The following is a 19,967-nucleotide window of genomic DNA, read 5'->3' as shown; positions in this document are numbered from 1 at the left end:
GTCAACGCAATTACACGTACATCTGTGTCCTCCCACCCAGCCAGCCAGACCCAAGATTAGTGGTTTCTACCTGACCAATTTCTCTCTCTCCATTGCTATCGCTACTATCATTTTATCTCCAATGCTCCTACCCTCATTCAAGTCACTGCCCTATCTATCCTGTATCATTACAATAGCCTTTCTCCCCACCCAGCTTCCTTTTTTTTTTTTTTTTTTTTTTTTTTTTTTTTTTTTTTTGGTACTGAGGATTGAACCCAGGGGTGCTCAACCACTGAGCCACATCCCCAGACCTTTTACATATTTTATTTAGAGACAGGATCTAAGTTGATAAGTGCCTCACTAAATTGCTGAGGCTGGTTTTGAGCTCTCAATCTTCCTGCCTCAGCCTCCTGAGCCGCTGGAATCACAGGCATGCGCCTGGGTGGTGTAATTAACATATTTGGGAGAATGGTGCCTTCCCTGACCACTGACAGGAGGCTTAAGTCATTCCGGATCGATTGCAACTCCTAATCCCAGGATATTCACAGTCATTTTCTATTTAATATGATTGCCAATTTCCGTTTCCCCATCAGACTGGAAGAGCAGTTTGTTCTGAAAAGCAGGGGCTGTGTTGCGCGCTAACCTTAGATCACATGAGAACAAATTCCTCACTCTACCTGAAAAAGTAGTTTCAATTGAGTTCTTTTGGGCTTTTGTTGTTGCGTCGCTACAATGGACTTTACGGTGAAAGTGATTGGGGTCCTCCAGGCAGCAGCCGGGGCAGCCCTAGAGCTGTCAGTGGAGCCTGATCACGTGTTTTTCAACATGGCGAACCCCTTGGTTTACTTCAGGAAGGGGCGGAGCTTGGACTGGGGGCCGGCTCAAATTCTTGTGTGTGTTGGTTCTGCGCGCAGTTACTGAGAGTTTACCATGGAAGCGAACGGTTTGGGGTGAGTTCTCTTCTGCAAGCGGGGTGGCTAGCGAGACTTGGGATCTGAATTTTCCAACTCAGTTATCTGTCCCTATACCCTCATATTCCTGGAGTTCTCGAATTGTGGACTCCAGTCGCTGGGATCCCGAATGCTCCCAACTATGGGATTTCTGAGACCTTCATTTCAGGGACCGTTTTATGGACTGCGTCCTCCAGACATTCTCTTAGGGGATGCCCCAGAACTTCTAACTAGGATCTCTATTCTGGGACCATTTATTCTCCTTTTTTGACTGTTTCCCAGCCTGGAGATTCATTAGTCTAGTGACCATTTCCCTATTCTTACTGGGCTTTTAGAGCTTGGGAGAGCTGGGAGTACGTGTAGGAAAGCGGTCCCAGCGAGGGCCCTTGAGTCTGTGTTCTACCTGATAGGCAGAGAGGAGGCCTAATGCGCGGGGAGCCACAGTTTGCTAGCTGGTCTGGAGGAGGTAGATAGCAGTGCCCGATTTAATCGACTTTAAGAACCCTTGCTCTCACCATCCACCGGCTTAGAGTATTGATTCCTTCCCCCAACCCCATCTGATCACTAGATCTCAGAATTTTCCGGAGCTGAAGAATGACACGTTCCTTCGAGCAGCCTGGGGAGAGGAAACAGACTACACTCCTGTTTGGTGCATGCGGCAGGCAGGCCGCTACTTACCAGGTCAGGATCAGGGCCCAGAATTCTAGATAACTGGGGAGGCAGGGGAGGATTCTGGAGGCCTGAAAGTTGAGGTCTGTCTTCCTTCTCTCGGCAGAATTTAGGGAAACCAGGGCTACCCAGGACTTTTTCAGCACCTGTCGCTCTCCTGAGGCCTGTTGTGAACTGACTCTGCAGGTGAGGGGTCCACAGAGGGAGGTATTTATGCCCTCAGCTTGCCACCTAGCAACTCGTTTCCATTCCCTACAGCCACTGCGTCGGTTCCCTCTGGATGCTGCCATCATCTTCTCCGACATCCTTGTTGTACCCCAGGTACCCACTTAAACCCGATTCTGAAATGTGTTAAAAAAAAAAAAAGAAAGAAAGAAAGAAAGAAAAGGATTCCTTGGAAATCTTATTAGTCCTGCCAAGATTCAAGATAAGTACATATTATAGCTGGATAGAGGGAAAAAATTAAGACTGAAAGAGATGAGTTTAGCTGAGTTTTATTCTCCATTTCCTTTCCTATTGGTATGGGCTGAACAGAACAGACTTTTTGAGACAAGGTCTCAATAAGTTGCTGAGAGCCTCACTAAATTGCTGAGGCTGGCCTTGAACTTGTGATCCTCCTATCTCAGCCTCCCAAGTCTTTGGAATTACAGGTATACTTTGCTGCACCTGGCTGGGATCCAGTTGTTTTATCCCCCTCCAGGCATTGGGCATGGAGGTGACCATGGTACCTGGCAAAGGACCCAGTTTCCCAGAGCCATTAAGAGAAGAGCGGGACCTGGAACGTCTACGGGATCCAGAAGTAGTGACCTCTGAGCTGGGCTATGTGTTCCAAGCTATCACACTTACCCGACAACAGCTGGCTGGGCGTGTGCCACTGATTGGCTTTGCTGGTGCCCCGGTAATATGGGAAAAGCAGGGAATTGGGGTATGACTCTGGCATATCTGGTGTAGACAGGGAAGGAAGTGTCAGTGTGGCTTCTGCACTGTGACATCTTTGTATCCTTCTGCAGTGGACCCTGATGACATACATGGTTGAGGGTGGCAGCTCAAGTACTATGGCTCAGTCCAAGCGCTGGCTCTACCAAAGACCTCAGGCCAGTCACCAGCTGCTTCGCATCCTCACTGATGCTCTGGTCCCATATCTAGTAGGACAAGTAGCTGCTGGTGCCCAGGTGAGTCCTGAGGGGGAGACAAATAGGCTGGGGTTTGGACTATAAGAATAAAAAACAATAGTCTCCTGAACTGGAGAGGGCAGGGATCTTATATTGGCCTTGATCTGGCTACAGCAGCCAAGCCCACCCTGACCCTGGGGTGAGGGTGGGGGCTTAATATTCTTGAGTGAAGATCAAAGCTAGCATTGGGATCTGGAGAAGGCAAACTTTTTGACTGGAACTGGGTTTATAGGCTCAGGCAGTATCAGGGCTTAGTCACCTGGGAAAATGATGCACATTCTGTATATGGAACCTGAGGTATTTCTTTTTTTTTTTTTCCTTATTTTTCTTCACCACCCTGTAACTATAGGCATTACAGCTTTTTGAGTCCCATGCAGGGCATCTTGGCCCACAGCTCTTCAACAAGTTTGCACTGCCCTATATCCGTGATGTGGCCAAGCGAGTAAAAGCCAGGCTGCAGGAGGCAGGCCTGGCACCTGTGCCCATGGTGAGGATTGGGATAGGTTGAATAAAGGTGGGTCTGTAGAGTGTTCAGGGTAAGTCTTGCATGGACTGAAGTGACCACAGGAGGGCAGCAGAAGTGCATCCAAGAAAGGTTAGTGGGCACAGCAAGGCCCTGTGTGTAGTCTCAGATCCGCTTTTTCCTCCAGATCATCTTTGCTAAGGATGGGCATTTTGCCCTGGAGGAGCTGGCCCAGGCTGGCTATGAGGTGGTTGGGCTTGACTGGACAGTGGCCCCAAAGAAAGCCCGGTGAGTGATAGAGGTTGGACCTTTGAGATTAAGGCAGGGGTTGCCGGTGGGAAGATGCCAAGTATGCAGTCACCAGAATGTGTTCCTGGTTCTGCCTCTAGGGAACGTGTGGGGAAGTCGGTGACCCTGCAGGGCAATCTGGACCCCTGTGCTCTGTATGCATCTGAGGTAATAATCAGGGCCTCGATGGGTGCACAAGTTTGTCTCTCTGATATGGCTATGTGATTATGTGTCTGATGTATTTGTCTCTCTTCTCTACTCCATACATACAACGTAAACCTGAGAAAGGCAAGAATTTTTGCTGTTGCTCATTTGTTTTTTCTTAGTGTCTGGCCCATATACAATATCTGATAAATTTTATTGATTAAATGATAAAATAACACCAAGTAAAAGCATGCCTACGTGTGTATGTTACTATTAGGCATAGGGAGGACAGAGGCTTATAGATCTCCCTATTTTTGGTCCCCCAGGAGGAGATTGGGCGATTGGTGCAGCAGATGCTTGATGACTTTGGGCCAAAACGCTACATTGCCAACCTAGGCCATGGGCTATACCCTGACATGGACCCAGAACACGTAGGGGCCTTTGTGGATGCTGTGCACAGACATTCACGTCTACTTCGACAGAATTAAGCATATATACCTCTTCCCTTAAGTATATGGATGATTGTTTTCTGGAAAATAAAGTTCCATAATTGAAGTCTAGTATGTGGTTTTTTTTAATTTTAATTTTTTTTTTTTTAGTTTTCAGTGGACCTTTATTTATATGTGGTGTTGAGAATCAAACCCAGTGCCTCACATATAACTAGCTCTATCACCGAGCTACAACCCCACCCCTAGTATGTGGTTTTGTTTATGAGAGATTGTGCTCTAATCTTCAGTTCTTTCCTTCCCTGGAGCCTCCCCTGTATCCCCTCCCACAAGTGTCAAGGCTCAGTTATCAGTGAACATGGACTATTGCACTTAAAGTTAGGGTTCTCACTACCATTCCTTCATATGTCCAAGTCCCACAACTTCAAGGAGTTGGGTAAAGCTTCCTAGAAGTTGGGACTATGACACTGCATAGAAAGGGATGGGTTCCCCACAGCATACAAAGCCCAAATTAATAGGCTTTGTGTCTGGGGAAGAAGGGGAATACTGATCAAAGAGAGGCACAGAAGTGCCTAAAACACTTCAGGGAGTCCTAGAAAGAAAGAAAGATGCAATCTAGGTAAGGAGGGAGAAGCTAAGAAACCCTCAGCTTTGACACTAAATGATGGGGAAGACAAAGACTCAAAGCTAAGCTGTTTGGGATTTAAGCCTTAGAATAGGCCAACACCAAGGCAAGAAGGCCTCTGAAGCTAAAAGGCCCTCTGGCACTCAAGTGTTGCTTTGTATTATTTTCTGAGCAAACCCTTTAATTTTCTCAGGATCTTGGGATCCTGCCCATCATGGTGACACCTTTGAGGACAAGCTTCTGAGGTGCTTGTGAACTCTGCAGAGGAGTCTAGTGTGGCAGGAAATTCTTCATCTGTCATTTTCTACATCCCTGTTAGGTCCAAACAGTTCCTTGTCCCAGCTAGAGCAATGCAGAAGCAGAGAAGGGCCTCATTTATTAAGAGAACACAAGTTCTACTTTTAGAAAAATGATCTTTTCTGTGATTCATGATTTATTCATAGAAAAGCACTGTGAATTCACACACTTGCTAAAAAAGGGCAATCGTGATACAGAAATGGAAGTGGCTTCTCTTGTTTACCAACCCATTGGGCTGAGATGTTGTAGGGGCCCTTGGCTGGAGGGCAAGACTTTAGTAGCCACAAACAGCAAATACAACTTTCTGGTCAGTTTGGAATAAAAAAGATGACAAACAGTTTTCCAAGAGGAAAATAAAGCAGACAGGTTCTTGGTTCACACTCTAGCTATATCACCCATTCCCTATCAAAACCCATCCCAACTCAGGAACTAAGACACAAAAAACAGTAAACACCCAAGACACTGGTATCCAATTGACTCTTCTGAATGCTCTTGCTACCTCCTATAATAACTCCAGGTTGAACTCCAGGGTCAGGAAGGTAGCAGAAACATGATACACTGTGGCAGTCAGTTAGGGCTAAGATAAGGGTTGCCCATTTGGTGGGAAAGGGAAAGGCCAAGGGATACCAGCCTTAATCTCCAAATCAGTGACCACTGGGACTATGACAAAAGCAGGCAGAGGAAGCTTGAGGTAGAAAGGCAGGGGGAGAAAGCACGTATGGATGAGAATTGTAGAGCTGAAGCAGCCAATCTTAGAGGGGACACTGGTGCTTAGAAGCTTGTTTGTCAAGAAAGAATGGTGAAGGGAGGAGCATAGAGATGGGAACAAATGTTCAGTTGTTGAGAGAGATTGAGAGGAAGGGGGAAGAGAGATCTGGCAGAAAAAGAAGGGACACATTCATGCAGATCTTCCAACATGAATACAGACATACCCATGTAGAAATATCTCAGTTACACTTATAAAGACACACAGATCCATGAACAGCAGGCATACATACACAGACACAGTCATTTATAACTTGTTCTCATGTGCCCAGATACACACATATACTAACCATGCAAACATGAGTACACTTAGTTATGTATTTTCACACATGCACAAATGAAACAGTGAACACACAAACCCACAGTCCAACGCACACATGTATCACATACACAAATTAGAGATGAAACCAGATACTCTCTAACATAAAGGTGACCAGAGTAGATGAATATTATGAGCTCAAATGGCTTCCCAGACCTTCACTTTCTCCCTGCACTTGTTACTGAGGTGTCCAGCAGGCTCCTGGAGAGGTTGTGTGAGGCAGGAGCAAGAGTTCAGTGTCCTCATAGCAAGAGTCTTAAGTCCAGTCTTGGCCTCTCCCTCACCCACCACTGGACTACAGATGCCCTGTTTACAGGCTGGGGTTTCTGCATAGACAAGCTTGGGATTCATTTTAATTGGCCATTTTTCTCCCTGCCACCCCTACTTGTCCATTGCTAACAGCATACACTCTGCAAGGGAAACCTGAGAAATGGTTGTGAGTCTCCTCAGAAAACAAGCCTATCCTCCCACCCACAGCTACTTTAAGTGCCCATCAAATCAGAACCAGAATTATAAATAGTTACAACTTTACAATTATTGGCAACACATATACTATAGTATTTACAGTACCATAAATGCTTCTGTTTCTCTGGTTAAGCAATCCCTGAGACGGAACAGTGTCTGTGTTTGCCAAGGGAGATAGGGCCAATGCCCAGGACACGCAGGATATAGGGGCGTGAGGTGGCATGTTGTGGGATTTCTGATCAATCTGCAGGGCCCAGCTCCTCCAGGAACAGTGGGCTGTAGTGAGAAGTTTGCCAAGGCATAAAAATTGGCTAGAGTTGGACTCTTTCTAATCTTAGCCCTGTGGTCCTTTGGCCTCAGCCATAGGTGCTCAGAGTCCTCCCAGGGTAGACAAATGCTTCAGTGTCCTTGGCCTGACTTGATGGTACCTGGATGCCCAGGCTGCCCTGGAAGTAAGCTATCTGCTTTCTCAGCCAAAGCGCTCTCGAACCAGCAGCATCAGCTTCTTCTTGCCTTTGTAAATCTGTTTGAGGTTGTCAATGAACTGAGCAAACTGCAAGTGGCCATCCTGCGGCAGCAGGAAAGTCTCCCGAGCCTTGCTCAGAAACTCAATGAACTCTCCATAGTGGCGAGGGCTGATGTGTGTCAGGCGTGAGTGTGTAGTGTTGATATAGGCATTGATGGTGGCATCCAGCAGCTGGCGCAATGGAGCTTTGTCAGTTGACATGAGCTTTCCAGAGCTGCGGCGGCCTGGGATGCCAGCCAGGCCAGGTGCAGTCACTGTGCAGCGCCGCAGGATGTCTGAAAGCACAGTGGCACAATGCACACTCTTCACCACCAGGGGGATGAGGGCTGCCAACTCATTCTTGCCCAGCGAGTGGCTGAGGGCACAAGCCCAGAGCACATCATTAATGGCCGGGTGGGTGTCCTGGTTATAGGCCAGGTTAAGATGGCTCATGGCCAGTGAGGCCAGCTTGAAGGCACGTAGCGGATAGCCACGGAGCTCCATGTAGCGGGCAATGGTGAACAGCTGTGAATGGGTCATACCACCAGCGGCAGCATCAATGGCAATCTGGTAGGCTGCCTCAAAGGCGATGTGGTCTTTCTCACAGAGTGTGAGGGCTGACAGGGCACAGCTCTGTGGATCCTTCATAGCACACTGCAGGGCCAGTGTGCGAGCACAACTAGCCAGTTCCTCCCGCTGGGGGTAATCAAGACTGAGACGCAGGATAGTGGTATGGGATACAGCTGTAGCAGCTACAATACTAGTAGCCTCGGTGGGGGTGAAGAGTGTATACCAGCTCTGCAAGATGCTCACCAGGGCCCGCACACCTGTCAGGGAGAGCCTGAGCTCAGCAGTGGCCATCCAGGTCCCGATGCAGGTCTGCCCAGATTACCATTTGGGGTCTGAACTTGGCCTGCAGAGATGAGTTCTCCCTCCTCCACAGCAGCCTTGAGATGATCTGAGGCAAACCAGGGCAAGGGGAACATCCCAGATGGCCAGACCCTGTTTGGGGTCTCTTCCCACCCCTTTCTTGCCCAGGTCAGAGGATTAAAGGTCTCTGCAAGGCTCTTAGCCCCTCCCATGGATAGAACAACAGAGCCTGTGGTTTGCAAGCCTCAAGGCAGGGGTTGCAGGTCCACCTGGGGTTTCTACCTAAAGTGGGGCCTCTGGAGGTAAAACTCTTGTGCTGGTGCTTTGGGCTCTAGAAGGTATCCCAAGCCTCCAAGTTGTCTGAAGTTTCTCAGAAGCATGGCAGGGACTGGAACCAAACCACTGGGCCCACTACCTCCTAAGGGAGCACCTGAGTATTGGGGACTGAAAATGCATCATTCAGATTTGTCTCTGAGGATTAAAGTACAGCTGAGACAGGCACAGTGGCACATGCCTATAATCCCAGCAGCTTGGGAGGCTGAGGCAGGAGAATTGTGAGTTCAAAGCCAGCCTCAAAAATTTAATGAGGCATTAAGTAACCCAGTGAGACACTGTCTCTAAATAAAATTCAAAATAGGGCTGGGGATGTGGCTCAGTGGTTGAGTGCCCCTGAGTTCAATCCCTGGTACCCAAATTAAATAAATAATTAAATGTTGCTAACATCAGGACATGGTACAACCAGTGAGGGCAGAGCTTGAACTGACTAAATAGAGGCCATTTTCTCCTATCAGCAGCCTCTCCTTTTCTAGGACACAAGGAATGGGTATGTGACAGCTCATCAGCCTGTCCCAAGAGTTGGGCCTAAAAATTTCCCTAGGGGTACTAGAAATTTCCCTGGGGGTAGAGTGAGGTGGGAGACTCACCCACTTCTGTAGCACAGGTCACCAACCATCGTACCATTTCCCTGCGCCTCCAGTTAAGGGTTGATAAGGTCATCCGCATCACCTGGGAACAAAAGAGGCATATCTAGTTGGCTAAGCCTGACTATTATGATCTCTTTCTCCCCACTTCCTTTTGCCATTCATTCATGCAACAAGTATTTTTTGGTGCCTTAAACAGTGGTCTTGCGAGCTGTGGTTGTGGCTCAGTGGTAGAGTGCTTGCCTGGCACATGCAAGATCCTGGGTTCAATCCTCAGCACCACATAAAAATAAATAAATAAAATACATGTATTGTGTCCAACAATTAAATATAAATATAAAAAACGAAAACAAAAGAAACAGTACTCTTTCCCCTGGTAAGTATGGACAGGTTTAATTTCTGCTTCACATCTCTCTTTAGATAAGAAGCTTCTCTAATAACCCATAACAAAGAAAATTCCTATACTTTGCTTGGCTCAGAAGAATGGAGAGGTGGGGAGAAGGTGGGGATCCCTTATAGCCTAAAGCTATTCTACTTCTGGCCTTAACGTAAAAATGGAACCCAGTTTACAACCCAATTTGCTTTATGCCTAGCTTGGAATTTGTGTTCTGGGGACAAAGAACCAGACTTGGTCCACATTCAGCCCCTTAGGGATCTTATCTTCTGCCAATTGTCACTATACCAGAAGCCTGGGAACAGATCACTCCTACCCCATACCTGTAATCCTAGCTCCAGGGCTACGTTGAGCAAGGTGCTGTCTGTACCACTGTCCGTGGGAGTAGCAATCTTGAATGCATCTTGGGCCAGTTTAAAGATGAGGGAGGAAGAATGGATGTGCTTCTGTATTGCTTCCAGAATAGTTCGGAGTCTCAGAGTATCCCCTGAAGGCGTTGAGAGAAGGGGCAGTGACAAGGTTTGCCTTAAAGTTTCCCTAGGCAGTCAGTTGATCACAATAAATACTGGTTGAAATATCAATTCGTAGAATGCTCCTGAATGATACCATCCCTTCTGGGTAGCCAAGCTGTCTCCAGTGAACTCACTGGTAGCTCATTCTGTATCTAGGTATCCATATGAATTCACTTCTTTACGCCTTTTCCTCTTTCCCTACTCTTCATCCACTATATCCTTAGGCTTTTTAGAGATGAAAAACAATTTTCTTTCTTTTTTTTTTTTTTTGAAAATCAATTTTCTTGAACACCTAAATTTTGAGAACCTCTTATACAGGTGGCCAGAAGCCAAATAACTGTCAAAATAATAAAAAAGTATGCAGTTCATTTGTGTGTGTGTATTTGTGTGTGGTTCTAAGGATTGAACCCAGGTGTGCTTTACCACTGAACAATGTACCCACTCCCTATTTATTTTGAATCCTATTTTGTTTTATTAAGTTGCTAATGCTGGCCTTGAACTTGTGATCCTCCTATGTCAGCCTCCTGAGTTGCTATGATTACAGGCACGCACCACCATGCCCAGCTATGCTGATCCCACTATTTTCTTTTAGATTCCATTTTTCTAACAAAAAAGATAAATAGCAGTGTGTATGTAGTGTATGTGCATAAATACATATTTTGGGTACCTGGGACTGAACTCAGGGGCATTTAACCACTGAGCCACATCCCAAGCCCATTTTTGTATTTTATTTATAGTCTCACTGAGTTGCTTAGTGCCTTGCTAAGTTGCTGAGGCTGGCTTTGAACTTTAAATTTTCCTGCCTCAGCCTCCTGAGCTGCTGGGATTATAGGTGTGCGCTACTGTGCCTGGCCACTATTTGCTTTTTCTGGAGAAAAGGGGAGCTAGGCGAATGCTTCCTATTCTATAGACAAAGATTCTATACAAAGAACTAGTACATGGAGTTAAGGAACTGAATCACCATATGAAACAATGGTTGTTTCATGAAGGCAGTATAAAAAATTAGTGTATCTTATGAAGGGTAAATATATGAACTAAAGACAACAAAACTATGTCTTATGATTTGCTTTGCAGTTGTTGATAAAGTCAAAGAGGCATGAGTTTAGGCTTTGGAGTAAAATACACTGAGGACTGAATCTGGTATAGCCATTAAATAATTCAGTTACTACTTCTATAAAATGAGAACTGTAACCTTCAGGATTGTTTTGAAAATTATAAACAATTTGTGCATAGTTAATAGTCTATGATTCCATTTTTCTAACAAAAAAGATAAATAACAGTGTGTATGTAGTGTATGTGCATAAATACAAATAGAAAATCTCCAGAACTATTTATACCAATGTCTTATAATATTATCTTTTTCTTTCTTTCTTTAAATACTGGGGATGGAACCCAGGGACACTCTACTTCTGAGCTACATTCCCAGCCCTTTTTATTTTTTGAGATAAGACCTGGCCCAGGCTGACCTCTAACTTGTGATCCTCCTGCACTGGCCTCCCGAGTAGTTGGAATTACAGGCATACACCAGAGCACCTGGCTTGTAATAGTTAATATTTGAGTATCAGGATTATAGAAGAGATTTCCTTTATTCTTCTATTATTTTTTTAAAGTGATTTTAAAATTAATAGACTTTTTAGACCAGTTTTATATTTACAGAAAACTGAGCAGATAGTACAGAATTCCCATACATCCTGTTATTAACATCTTAACTCAAGTATTTATGTTATGGTCCATTCTGTATCATATTAATTCTATGGTTCAGACAAATGCATAATGTCATGGACCTGCCATTAATTACAGTATCACATAGAAAAGTTTCACTGCCTTCAAAGTTTCCTGTGCTTCACCTTTTTAAACTTTTCCCCTTCTCCCAAACCTCTGGCAATTATAATGTCTCCATAATTTTATCTTTTCCAGAATGTACAATTGGAATTGTTCAGCATGTAACCTTTTCAGATTGCAATGCACATTTAAGGTTATTTAAGGTTCATCATGTCTTTCTTCATGGCTTGATAGTTCTCCTCCTCCCCCCTTTTAAAATTGGAACACTGCAATTGTAAACAATGACACAATTTTTGTTACATATTTATATGTGCACACAATATAACAATATAATTTGGCCATTACCACTTCCCACCATTTACCTCTCCCCCTCTGGAAAGTTCATTTCTTTAAAAAAATTTTTTTAGATATTGATGGACTTTTATTTTATTCATTTATTTATACTCTGTGTTCAAAATTGAACCCAGTGCCTCACATAGGCTAGGCAAGCACTCTACTACTGAGCCACAACACCAATCCCAAGTTCATTTCTTTTTATTGCTAAATAATATTCCACTGTATGGATATACCCATTTTGTTTATCAAACTATATCACTATATATGATATATATCATATCACTATACCCACTTCTGGTATAGTGACAATTGGCAGAAGATAAGATCCCTAAGGGGCTGAATGTGCACCTTTTGAAGGACATCTTGACTGCCTCCAATTTTGAGAAAATATAAATAAAGATACTATAAATATGTACAGGTTTTAGTGTGGACAAAAGTTTTCAACTCATTTGGTTAAATATCTAGAAGCATGACTGCTAGATCATATGGTAACATTATATTTAGTTTTGTAAAAAACTGCCAAAATGGTTGCATTCTCACCAGCAATGAATAAGGGTTCCTGTTGCTCCACATATTACCAGTATTCAGTGTCATTTGGATTGCAGCATTCTAACAGCATATGCAGCAGTATCTCTCTATTGTTTTAATTAGGAATCCCCTATATATAAGATTGAGCATCATTTCATATGCTTGTTTACGATCTGTGTATTTTCTTTAGGGAAGTGTTTCTTCAGATCTTTAAACAATTTTTAAATTGGGTTATTTTCTCATTGTTGAGTTTTAAGAGTTGATTTGTATATTGGGATACAAGTCCTTTATCAGATACGTTTTTCAAATAATTTTTCAGCCTGCAGCTTGTGCATTTTCATTTTTCTTTACATTAAGTTAATTTTATTTGTTCAAGGGCTCATATTGGAAGCATTAAATCAAGCCAGGACTTTGATTCTGTGAGCTCACATCCCATATTAAGGAAGAGCAAACTATGGTCCATATACATGGATTATTCACTAGAGCCTCAAGGTTAATCATATTGTAGTTTTAAAATTTTCTACAGTCCAGAACTCAAGAAGTCATAGGGCTTTTAGGTCCTTCTGGGCATTCCACAGGGTATCTGCACTTCCACTGAACTAGGCAAACTTATCAGCTTTTAGTTAATAATGCTGGTTAATCCCCAAGCATTAAGGATACATGGAAGACTATATCATACACCCTCACCACCATTGTTGACATCAGATGAATTGACTCCTTTATCACTATGTGATGGCTCTCATTATTTTGGCTGCTTCCCCCAAGAGATAGCACCTTGCTATGTTGTCCTTGCTAGGCCTCAATTCCTGGGTTTAAGCAGTACTCCCGACTCAGGCCTCCTAAGTACCTGAGAGTACAAGGGTGCACCATTGTGCTTGGCCCATGACTTCATCTTATATAATATTTGAGCATCCTTGGATTTAGGTGTTCATTTGGGGGTTCCAGAATTTCCCAGATACCAAGGGATGATAGATGAGATCCTTTAGCATCAAGGGCCTACTAATCTGTCCATATCCCCCTATTATCTGCTCACTTTTGGATCTGATCATAGTGAATTTATCACTCATCGTTAAAAGAACATGCCATCTCTCCTTTCAAACTCAGTATTCCTGAGCACTCCAGGGAGGGAAGGTAATGCCTAAGCACTTATCTGCACGAGGATTTCACTTCCTTTGCTCAGTTTATTCCCAGGCCTTTTATTCTTTTGTGTTATATGATAAATGTGTTTGGAAAAATTTCCCTTTGGTAGCTCACTGTTAGTATACAGAAATTCAACTGATTTTTGTATGTTGATTTTGCATTCTATAACCTTGCTGAATATATTGATTAATTATAACAATTTTGTGTTTTTAAAAAATGACATCTTTAAGGTTTTCTATATGTAAGATCATATTGTTAGCAAACAATTGACAATTTACCTTTGTCCTTTCTGATTTAGATGACCATTATTTCTTTTTCTTACTTAACTATTTTGTCCAGGATTTCATTGCTATATTGAATAGAAAGAGCAAGAGTAGTACTTTTGCTAAGGATCTTTCACATAGAGCTTTATTATGTGGAGATAATTTCCTTCTATTCCTAGCTTCATGAGAATTCCTGTTCCATGTTGAATTTTAGAAAATTCCTTTTCTGTATCTACTGAGATGAACATGAGATTTTGTATCCTTTATTCTGTTAATCTAGTGTATCATAATTGATTTTTGTATGGTAATAACTATCCATGCATTCCAGGTATAGACCTCACTTCTTCTGATGCATGATCTTTTTAACATACAGTTGGATTCACTTTATTTTTGAATAATCATTTACTTGGATACCAAATTCTAGTTGATCATTTCTTCTTTCAATACTTTAAATATTTCACTCCACTTTCTTTTTGTTTGCATAGTTTGTGAAGTCTAATGTATTTTCCCCCCTTATTTCTCTATAGGCAAGGTGGTTTTATTCTATGGTTTCTTTCAAGGGGTTTCTCTTTGTCATTGTTTTTCTGTATTTTGAATATGATATACCTAGAATATTTTTATTATTCATTCTGTTTGGTGTCTGTGAGCTTCTTGGATTTAGGTGTCTGTCATAATACTGGAAGACTCAAAGCCAATATTACTTCAAATACTTCTCCTTTCTCTTCCTTTTCATATTGCCACTCTGCATATGTTATACCATTTGTAATTGTCCCACAGTTCTCAGATAGTCTTTTTATTCATTTTTTCTCTCTGCATTTCAATTTGCAAAGTTTTTATTGACATTTATAATTTTTTTTAAAATTAAATATTCTTGGACTGGAGTTGTGTAGCTCAGTGATAGAGTGCTTGCCTTGTATGTGTGGGGCACTGGGTTTGATCCTCAACACCACATAAAAGTAAAAAATTGAAGGTGTTGTGTCCATCTACAACTAAAAAAATTTAAAAAAACAAACAAAAAAATTAAATATTCTCATGGTTCAATATTCAAAAGGTGTAAAAGGTATTCTTTCTCTTCCACACTTGTTCTTCGCTCACTCATATCTAACTTTATATACAATCAATTTTATCAGGTTTTTTTGCATTTTTTCAGTATATTCTATATATATTAAGAAAATCATTTTCTTTTTTAAAATATTTATTTTTTAGTTGGACACAATATCTTTTTTTTTAAAGAGAGAGAGTGAGAGAGAGAGAGAGAGAGAGAGAATTTTAATATTTATTTATTTTTTTAGTTCTCGGCGGACACAACATCTTTGTTTGTATGTGGTGCTGAGGATCGAACCCGGGCCACACGCATGCCAGGCGAGTGCGCTACTGCTTGAGCCACATCCCCAGCCCATGGACACAATATTTTTATTTATTTATTTTTATGTGGTGCTGAGGATGGAACCCAGGGCCTTGCATGTGCTAGGCAAGCGCTCTACCGCTGAGCCACAATCCCAGCCACAAGAAAATAATTTTCTCTTCCTTAAAAATCAAATGATAGGGCTCGGTGATAGAGCGCTCACCTAGCATGTGCAGGGCTCTGGGTTCGATCTTCAGCACCACATAAAAATAAATAAACAAAATGAAGGTATTTTGTACAACTAAAAAACAAGTATTTTTAAAAAATCAAATAATAGCATAGTATAGACAAAGATTTGCATGTTATTTCCCACATATCATGTCTCTCTAAGTTGTGATCTCAGAGATTATATCATATTGATACATAAAGAACTTCTTATTCTTTTACATGATTGCCTACTATTCTTTTTTTTAATTCTTTATTTTTTTTAGTCATACATGACAGCAGAATGAATTTTGACATATAATACATACATGGAATGTACATACATCAATCATATTGTCAATTCTATTCTGCTGCCCTTCCTGTCCTCTTTACTCCTCCCCTCCTCTCCCATCCTTTCTCTCTATCCAATCTAATGTGACACACTTTTTTTTCTCTTTCTCATTACATCACATATGTATTCTGTATAATAATGAGGTTCTCCTTCCATCTTCTGTGCAACTCCCCTTCTCCCTCTTTTCCCCTCCCACCTCTCTTCCCTATTTAGTGTTAGTCTTCTTCTCATGTTCTTCTTCCCCATCCCATTTTGAGTCACCCCCCTTATATCAGAGAAGACATTCGGCATTTGTTTTTTAGGGATTGATTGCCTACTATTCTATTTATTCATTTGAATGTGTCTTGGAACTTAGAATTTTTCAAATTTCAGAAAGATAATCTGTGCATGTATCATACGTAATATTTTCTGTGGGTCTGGGGCAGCATCTCATAATTAAACACATTACTATTTCCATAGGGAATATATGAATGTTCACAGTATGGAGGAGCAAAATTTACATGATAGTACATTCATATAGTAGTAAAATGATAAATAAGATAGTATAATAGGGCTGGGGATGTGGCTCAAGCGGTAGCACGCTCGCCTCACATGCTTGCAGCCCGGGTTCGATCCTCAGCACCACATACAAACAAAGATGTTGTGTCCGCTGACAACTAAAAAATAAATATTAAAAAATTCTCTCTCTCTCTCTCTCTCTCTCTCCCTCACTCTCTCACTCTCTCTTTAAAAAAAAGATAGTATAATAAATCTAAATATTCAATAAAACTTTAAACTAAGCTTGCAATAAGTATTTGTTACATCAGGTTTCTTGAGGACCTCTGGTTTTGTGGAAAAAAGGTTTTATAAGAATTGCTATTGTCACTGAAGATTAGAACTGGTTACTCAAGCTGGGCAAGGAATAGGTTTAATGATGAAGCAACATTATATAATACATGGCCTTTATGTGTAGCGCTGGTGGGTGGTACAGTTCAGTGGTAGAATGCTTGCCTAGCATGTGCAAAGTCCTGAGTTTGATCCCCAGTATGGCAAAAAATAAATAAAATTAAAAATTAAAAAGGTATATTTCTAGGTCATGTCTCATTAATATGGATTTTTACATAAGCAGTCTCTTCAATTAAGTAAAGAATTATAATCTATTTTCACTGATAAGTGTGTATTATTTATGATCAAGTAACTGTTTTCATATTTGCCCTGTATGAAGTTTATGGAGATTTTTTCCATATGTATTACATATCATCATCATCACTACTGGTCTTATGCTTATTCATGTTAACATAATTTTAGCATTTTTTAAAATCATACAAGGATATTTATACAATAGGTACGTGACTTAAGATATTCAGTGTTTTTTAAAATATCAGCTGTTCTAAATCACTACTTCTATGACTTCAGTAATCACAAAGTAATGTGGAGAATTTGTTAAAACAGATTATTTGGCTAAACCCCTAGAGATGCTAATTCAGCAGATCTGGAGCTGGGTCTGAGAATTTGCATTTCCATCCAGCTCAAGGAGATGCTATTGATACTCCTGATTCTCTCACCATACTTTGAGCAGCAAAGCTATGACTTATTTAGCAAATACACTTTCTAGTGTAATAAGACTACATATCTTCTCTTTAGTGACACAAAACCTTTCAAAGTCTATATCTACAGGTAGGTTCACTTTCAATTAATTCAAACAAAGTATGTTAAATATTTAACAATAATTCTAAATATCAACAACTATGTATGTGGGATCATTAAGAGACATCTTTCCAAGCTTCTGCAATAACTCTTTTAGGAAGACTTGAGAGTCAAGTGCTGCAAGTATAGAGTATAAAAATAAAAAACATATTCTTCATTGACAGTAAAATGTTTTGGTCACAAGGCTGTATTATAGATGTTGCAATCAGACAAAGTAAATGGTGCAAATGTTATTTTCACAAAAAGTTCAAGAGTGGGATGTGAAGTATAGAAATAATAAATCCAATTACATAATTTTCATCCATTCCAGCTGTGTGCAATGAAATCATGTTACTGGTACATATTATTGAACTAGTTAAAATATCTGATTAACCAGGCATCTTTGTACACAAAAATAAATAAACTATGAACACCTTTTGGAACATTTTGGCAATTGGCTTTCCTAGCTTTATGTGTCTGCTGCCTTGGCATATCCTAAAAACTTTCAGCTTGTGCTAACTGTTCTTAAAACTTCTTGTGTTTGCCCATCAATCACTGTCAATGTGCATTTTTAAAATTTTTTTTTTAGTTGTAGATGGACACAATACCTTTATTTTATTTCTTTATTTTTATGTGGTGCTGAGGATCAAAACCAGTACCTCATGCATGTGAAGCAAGTGCTCTACCACTAAGCCACAACCCCAGCCCCTGCTAATGTGTATTTTTTTTTTTTTAAAGAGAGAGTGAGAGAGGAGAGTGAGAGAGGAGAGAGAGAGAATTTTAATATTTATTTTTTAGTTATTGGCGGATACAACATCTTTGTTTGTATGTGGTGCTGAGGATCAAACCCGGGCCGCACGCATGCCAGGCTAGCGAGCTACCGCTTGAGCCACATCCCCAGCCCCTAATGTGTATTTTTTAAAAATATAGGCCATAACAGAGTTGTTTCATCAGACCTACATATATGTTAGAACCAAAATCTTAGTGTATCTGTCAATATAATTTTCATCTTCAGGATAAGCATAAGTTTTTTCATTATAGATTTTAAGATTATACCATAATGCTTTTTAAAACATAATTTAAAATCTCTTACATTTTATTTTTTTTTTTTTACATTTTACATGTATTTACCATGTACAAAATGTTTTGGAGTATATATATATATTATGGAATGACTAAATCTATCTAATTAACACATGTTACCTCATGTAGCTAATAATTTTTGTGGTAAGAACACTTTACATTTACTCTCTTAGCATTTTTCATGAATGCAATTTGGTAGCAAATGCCTGTAGTCCCAGTTATTCAGGAGACCCAGGTAGGAAGATCGCTAGAGTTCAAGGTCAGCCTGGGCAACATAGCAAGACCTCAACTCAAAGGGGGGGGGCGGAGAATATATTATTAACTATAGTCACCATGATGTATAATAGATCTCTTAAATATATTCCTCATTTTTAACTGAAATTTCATATCTTTTGACTACTATCTCCCTCAACCTCTGGTATCTATCATTCTACTATTTTAGGTGATCACTTTTTCTATTTTTTTTAAAGAGAGAGAGGAGGGAGGGAGGGAGGGAGGGAGAGAGAGAGAGAGAATTTTTTAAATATTTATTTTTAAGTTTTCGGTGGACACAACATCTTTATTTTATTTTTATGTGGTGCTGAGGATCAGGCCCAGCGCCCTGCACATGCCAGGCGAGCATGTTATCGCTTTAGCCACATGCCTAGTCCCTATGTGATCACTTTGTAAGATTTCACATATGAGTAAGATAATGTTTTTCTGTGTCTGGCTTATTTCAATTAACACAATACTCTCCAAGTTCATCCATGTGGTCACAAATTGTGGGATTTCTTTCTTTTTTTAATGACTGAACAACAGCATCCCATTGTGTGCGTGTGTATACATATATGCCATATTTTCTTTATTCATTCATCCATTGATAGACATTTAGGTTGATTCTATATCAAGGCTATTATGAAAAATGTTGCAATAAACAGGAGAAGTCAGATATCTCTTGAACATACTGACTTCACTTCTTTTTAATTTATACCCAGTAGTGGGATTACTGTATTTACATCATGATGCATCATAAATTGCTGCAGCCCATCTTCTGATATTCTGTGCTTACCTTAAATGTTTAATCCTTCATGAAATATTCTAGTTTAAAGACCAAAAAACCAATCAGTGACATATTCATACTCATTTATTATTGAAGTCATTCAATTATGATTAAGTCAACATCCTCTCCCCCCCCCCCCCTCTCTCTCTCTCTCTCTCTCTCTCTCTCTCTCTCTCTCTCTCTCGGTACCAGGGTTTGAACTCGGGGCCTTACACATGCTAGACAAATCTTCTACCACTGAGCCCAACATCTTCATTTTTCATCCTCTAAAATTTTTTTGTCTAGTCTTCATTAGTTTTGGTCCTTGTCAACATTATAAAACCTCAATGCCTTGTCTATTTTTCAACTCATAAGTGGTGTTAATTTCCACACCATATTCTTTTTTTTTTTTTTTTTTTTTTTGAGAGAGAGAGAGGGGATTTATTTTTTAGGTTTTTTTTTTGGCGG

The 19,967-nt window shown here is 40.9% G+C and overlaps 2 protein-coding genes across 3 annotated transcripts in view; one reads left to right on the top strand and one right to left on the bottom strand.

The window, feature by feature from the left end:
• Positions 1-823: 823 nt before the first annotated feature.
• Urod (uroporphyrinogen decarboxylase) lies at positions 824-4,225 on the top strand. Of its 2 annotated transcripts, XM_076862830.1 has the most exons (10): positions 824-929; positions 1,498-1,610; positions 1,705-1,784; positions 1,857-1,919; positions 2,299-2,496; positions 2,609-2,770; positions 3,120-3,257; positions 3,421-3,521; positions 3,623-3,689; positions 3,992-4,225. In XM_076862830.1, the coding sequence occupies exons 1-10, from the start codon at positions 910-912 to the stop codon at positions 4,151-4,153; spliced, it is 1,104 nt and encodes a 367-aa protein (XP_076718945.1). In that variant the 5' UTR covers positions 824-909; the 3' UTR covers positions 4,154-4,225. The 2 variants fall into 2 exon arrangements, with proteins under 2 accessions (XP_076718945.1, XP_076718946.1); XM_076862831.1 differs by lacking the exon at positions 1,857-1,919.
• Positions 4,226-6,240: 2,015 nt separating this feature from the next.
• Zswim5 (zinc finger SWIM-type containing 5) overlaps positions 6,241-19,967 on the bottom strand; it is a 184,569-nt gene continuing 170,842 nt past the window's right edge. The window contains exons 12-14 of the mRNA XM_076862828.1: positions 9,595-9,758; positions 8,881-8,962; positions 6,241-7,914 (exon numbers count right to left, since the gene is read on the bottom strand). Coding sequence (XP_076718943.1) covers positions 7,052-7,914; positions 8,881-8,962; positions 9,595-9,758 — 1,109 coding nt within the window. The 3' untranslated portion in view covers positions 6,241-7,051. The remainder of the gene's footprint in view (positions 7,915-8,880; positions 8,963-9,594; positions 9,759-19,967) is intronic.

The sequence above is a fragment of the Callospermophilus lateralis genome, chromosome 7, assembly GCF_048772815.1.
Source record: "Callospermophilus lateralis isolate mCalLat2 chromosome 7, mCalLat2.hap1, whole genome shotgun sequence".
In the NCBI taxonomy this organism is placed as follows: Eukaryota; Metazoa; Chordata; class Mammalia; order Rodentia; family Sciuridae; genus Callospermophilus; species Callospermophilus lateralis.
This window is presented reverse-complemented; position numbering and strand designations above follow the sequence as displayed.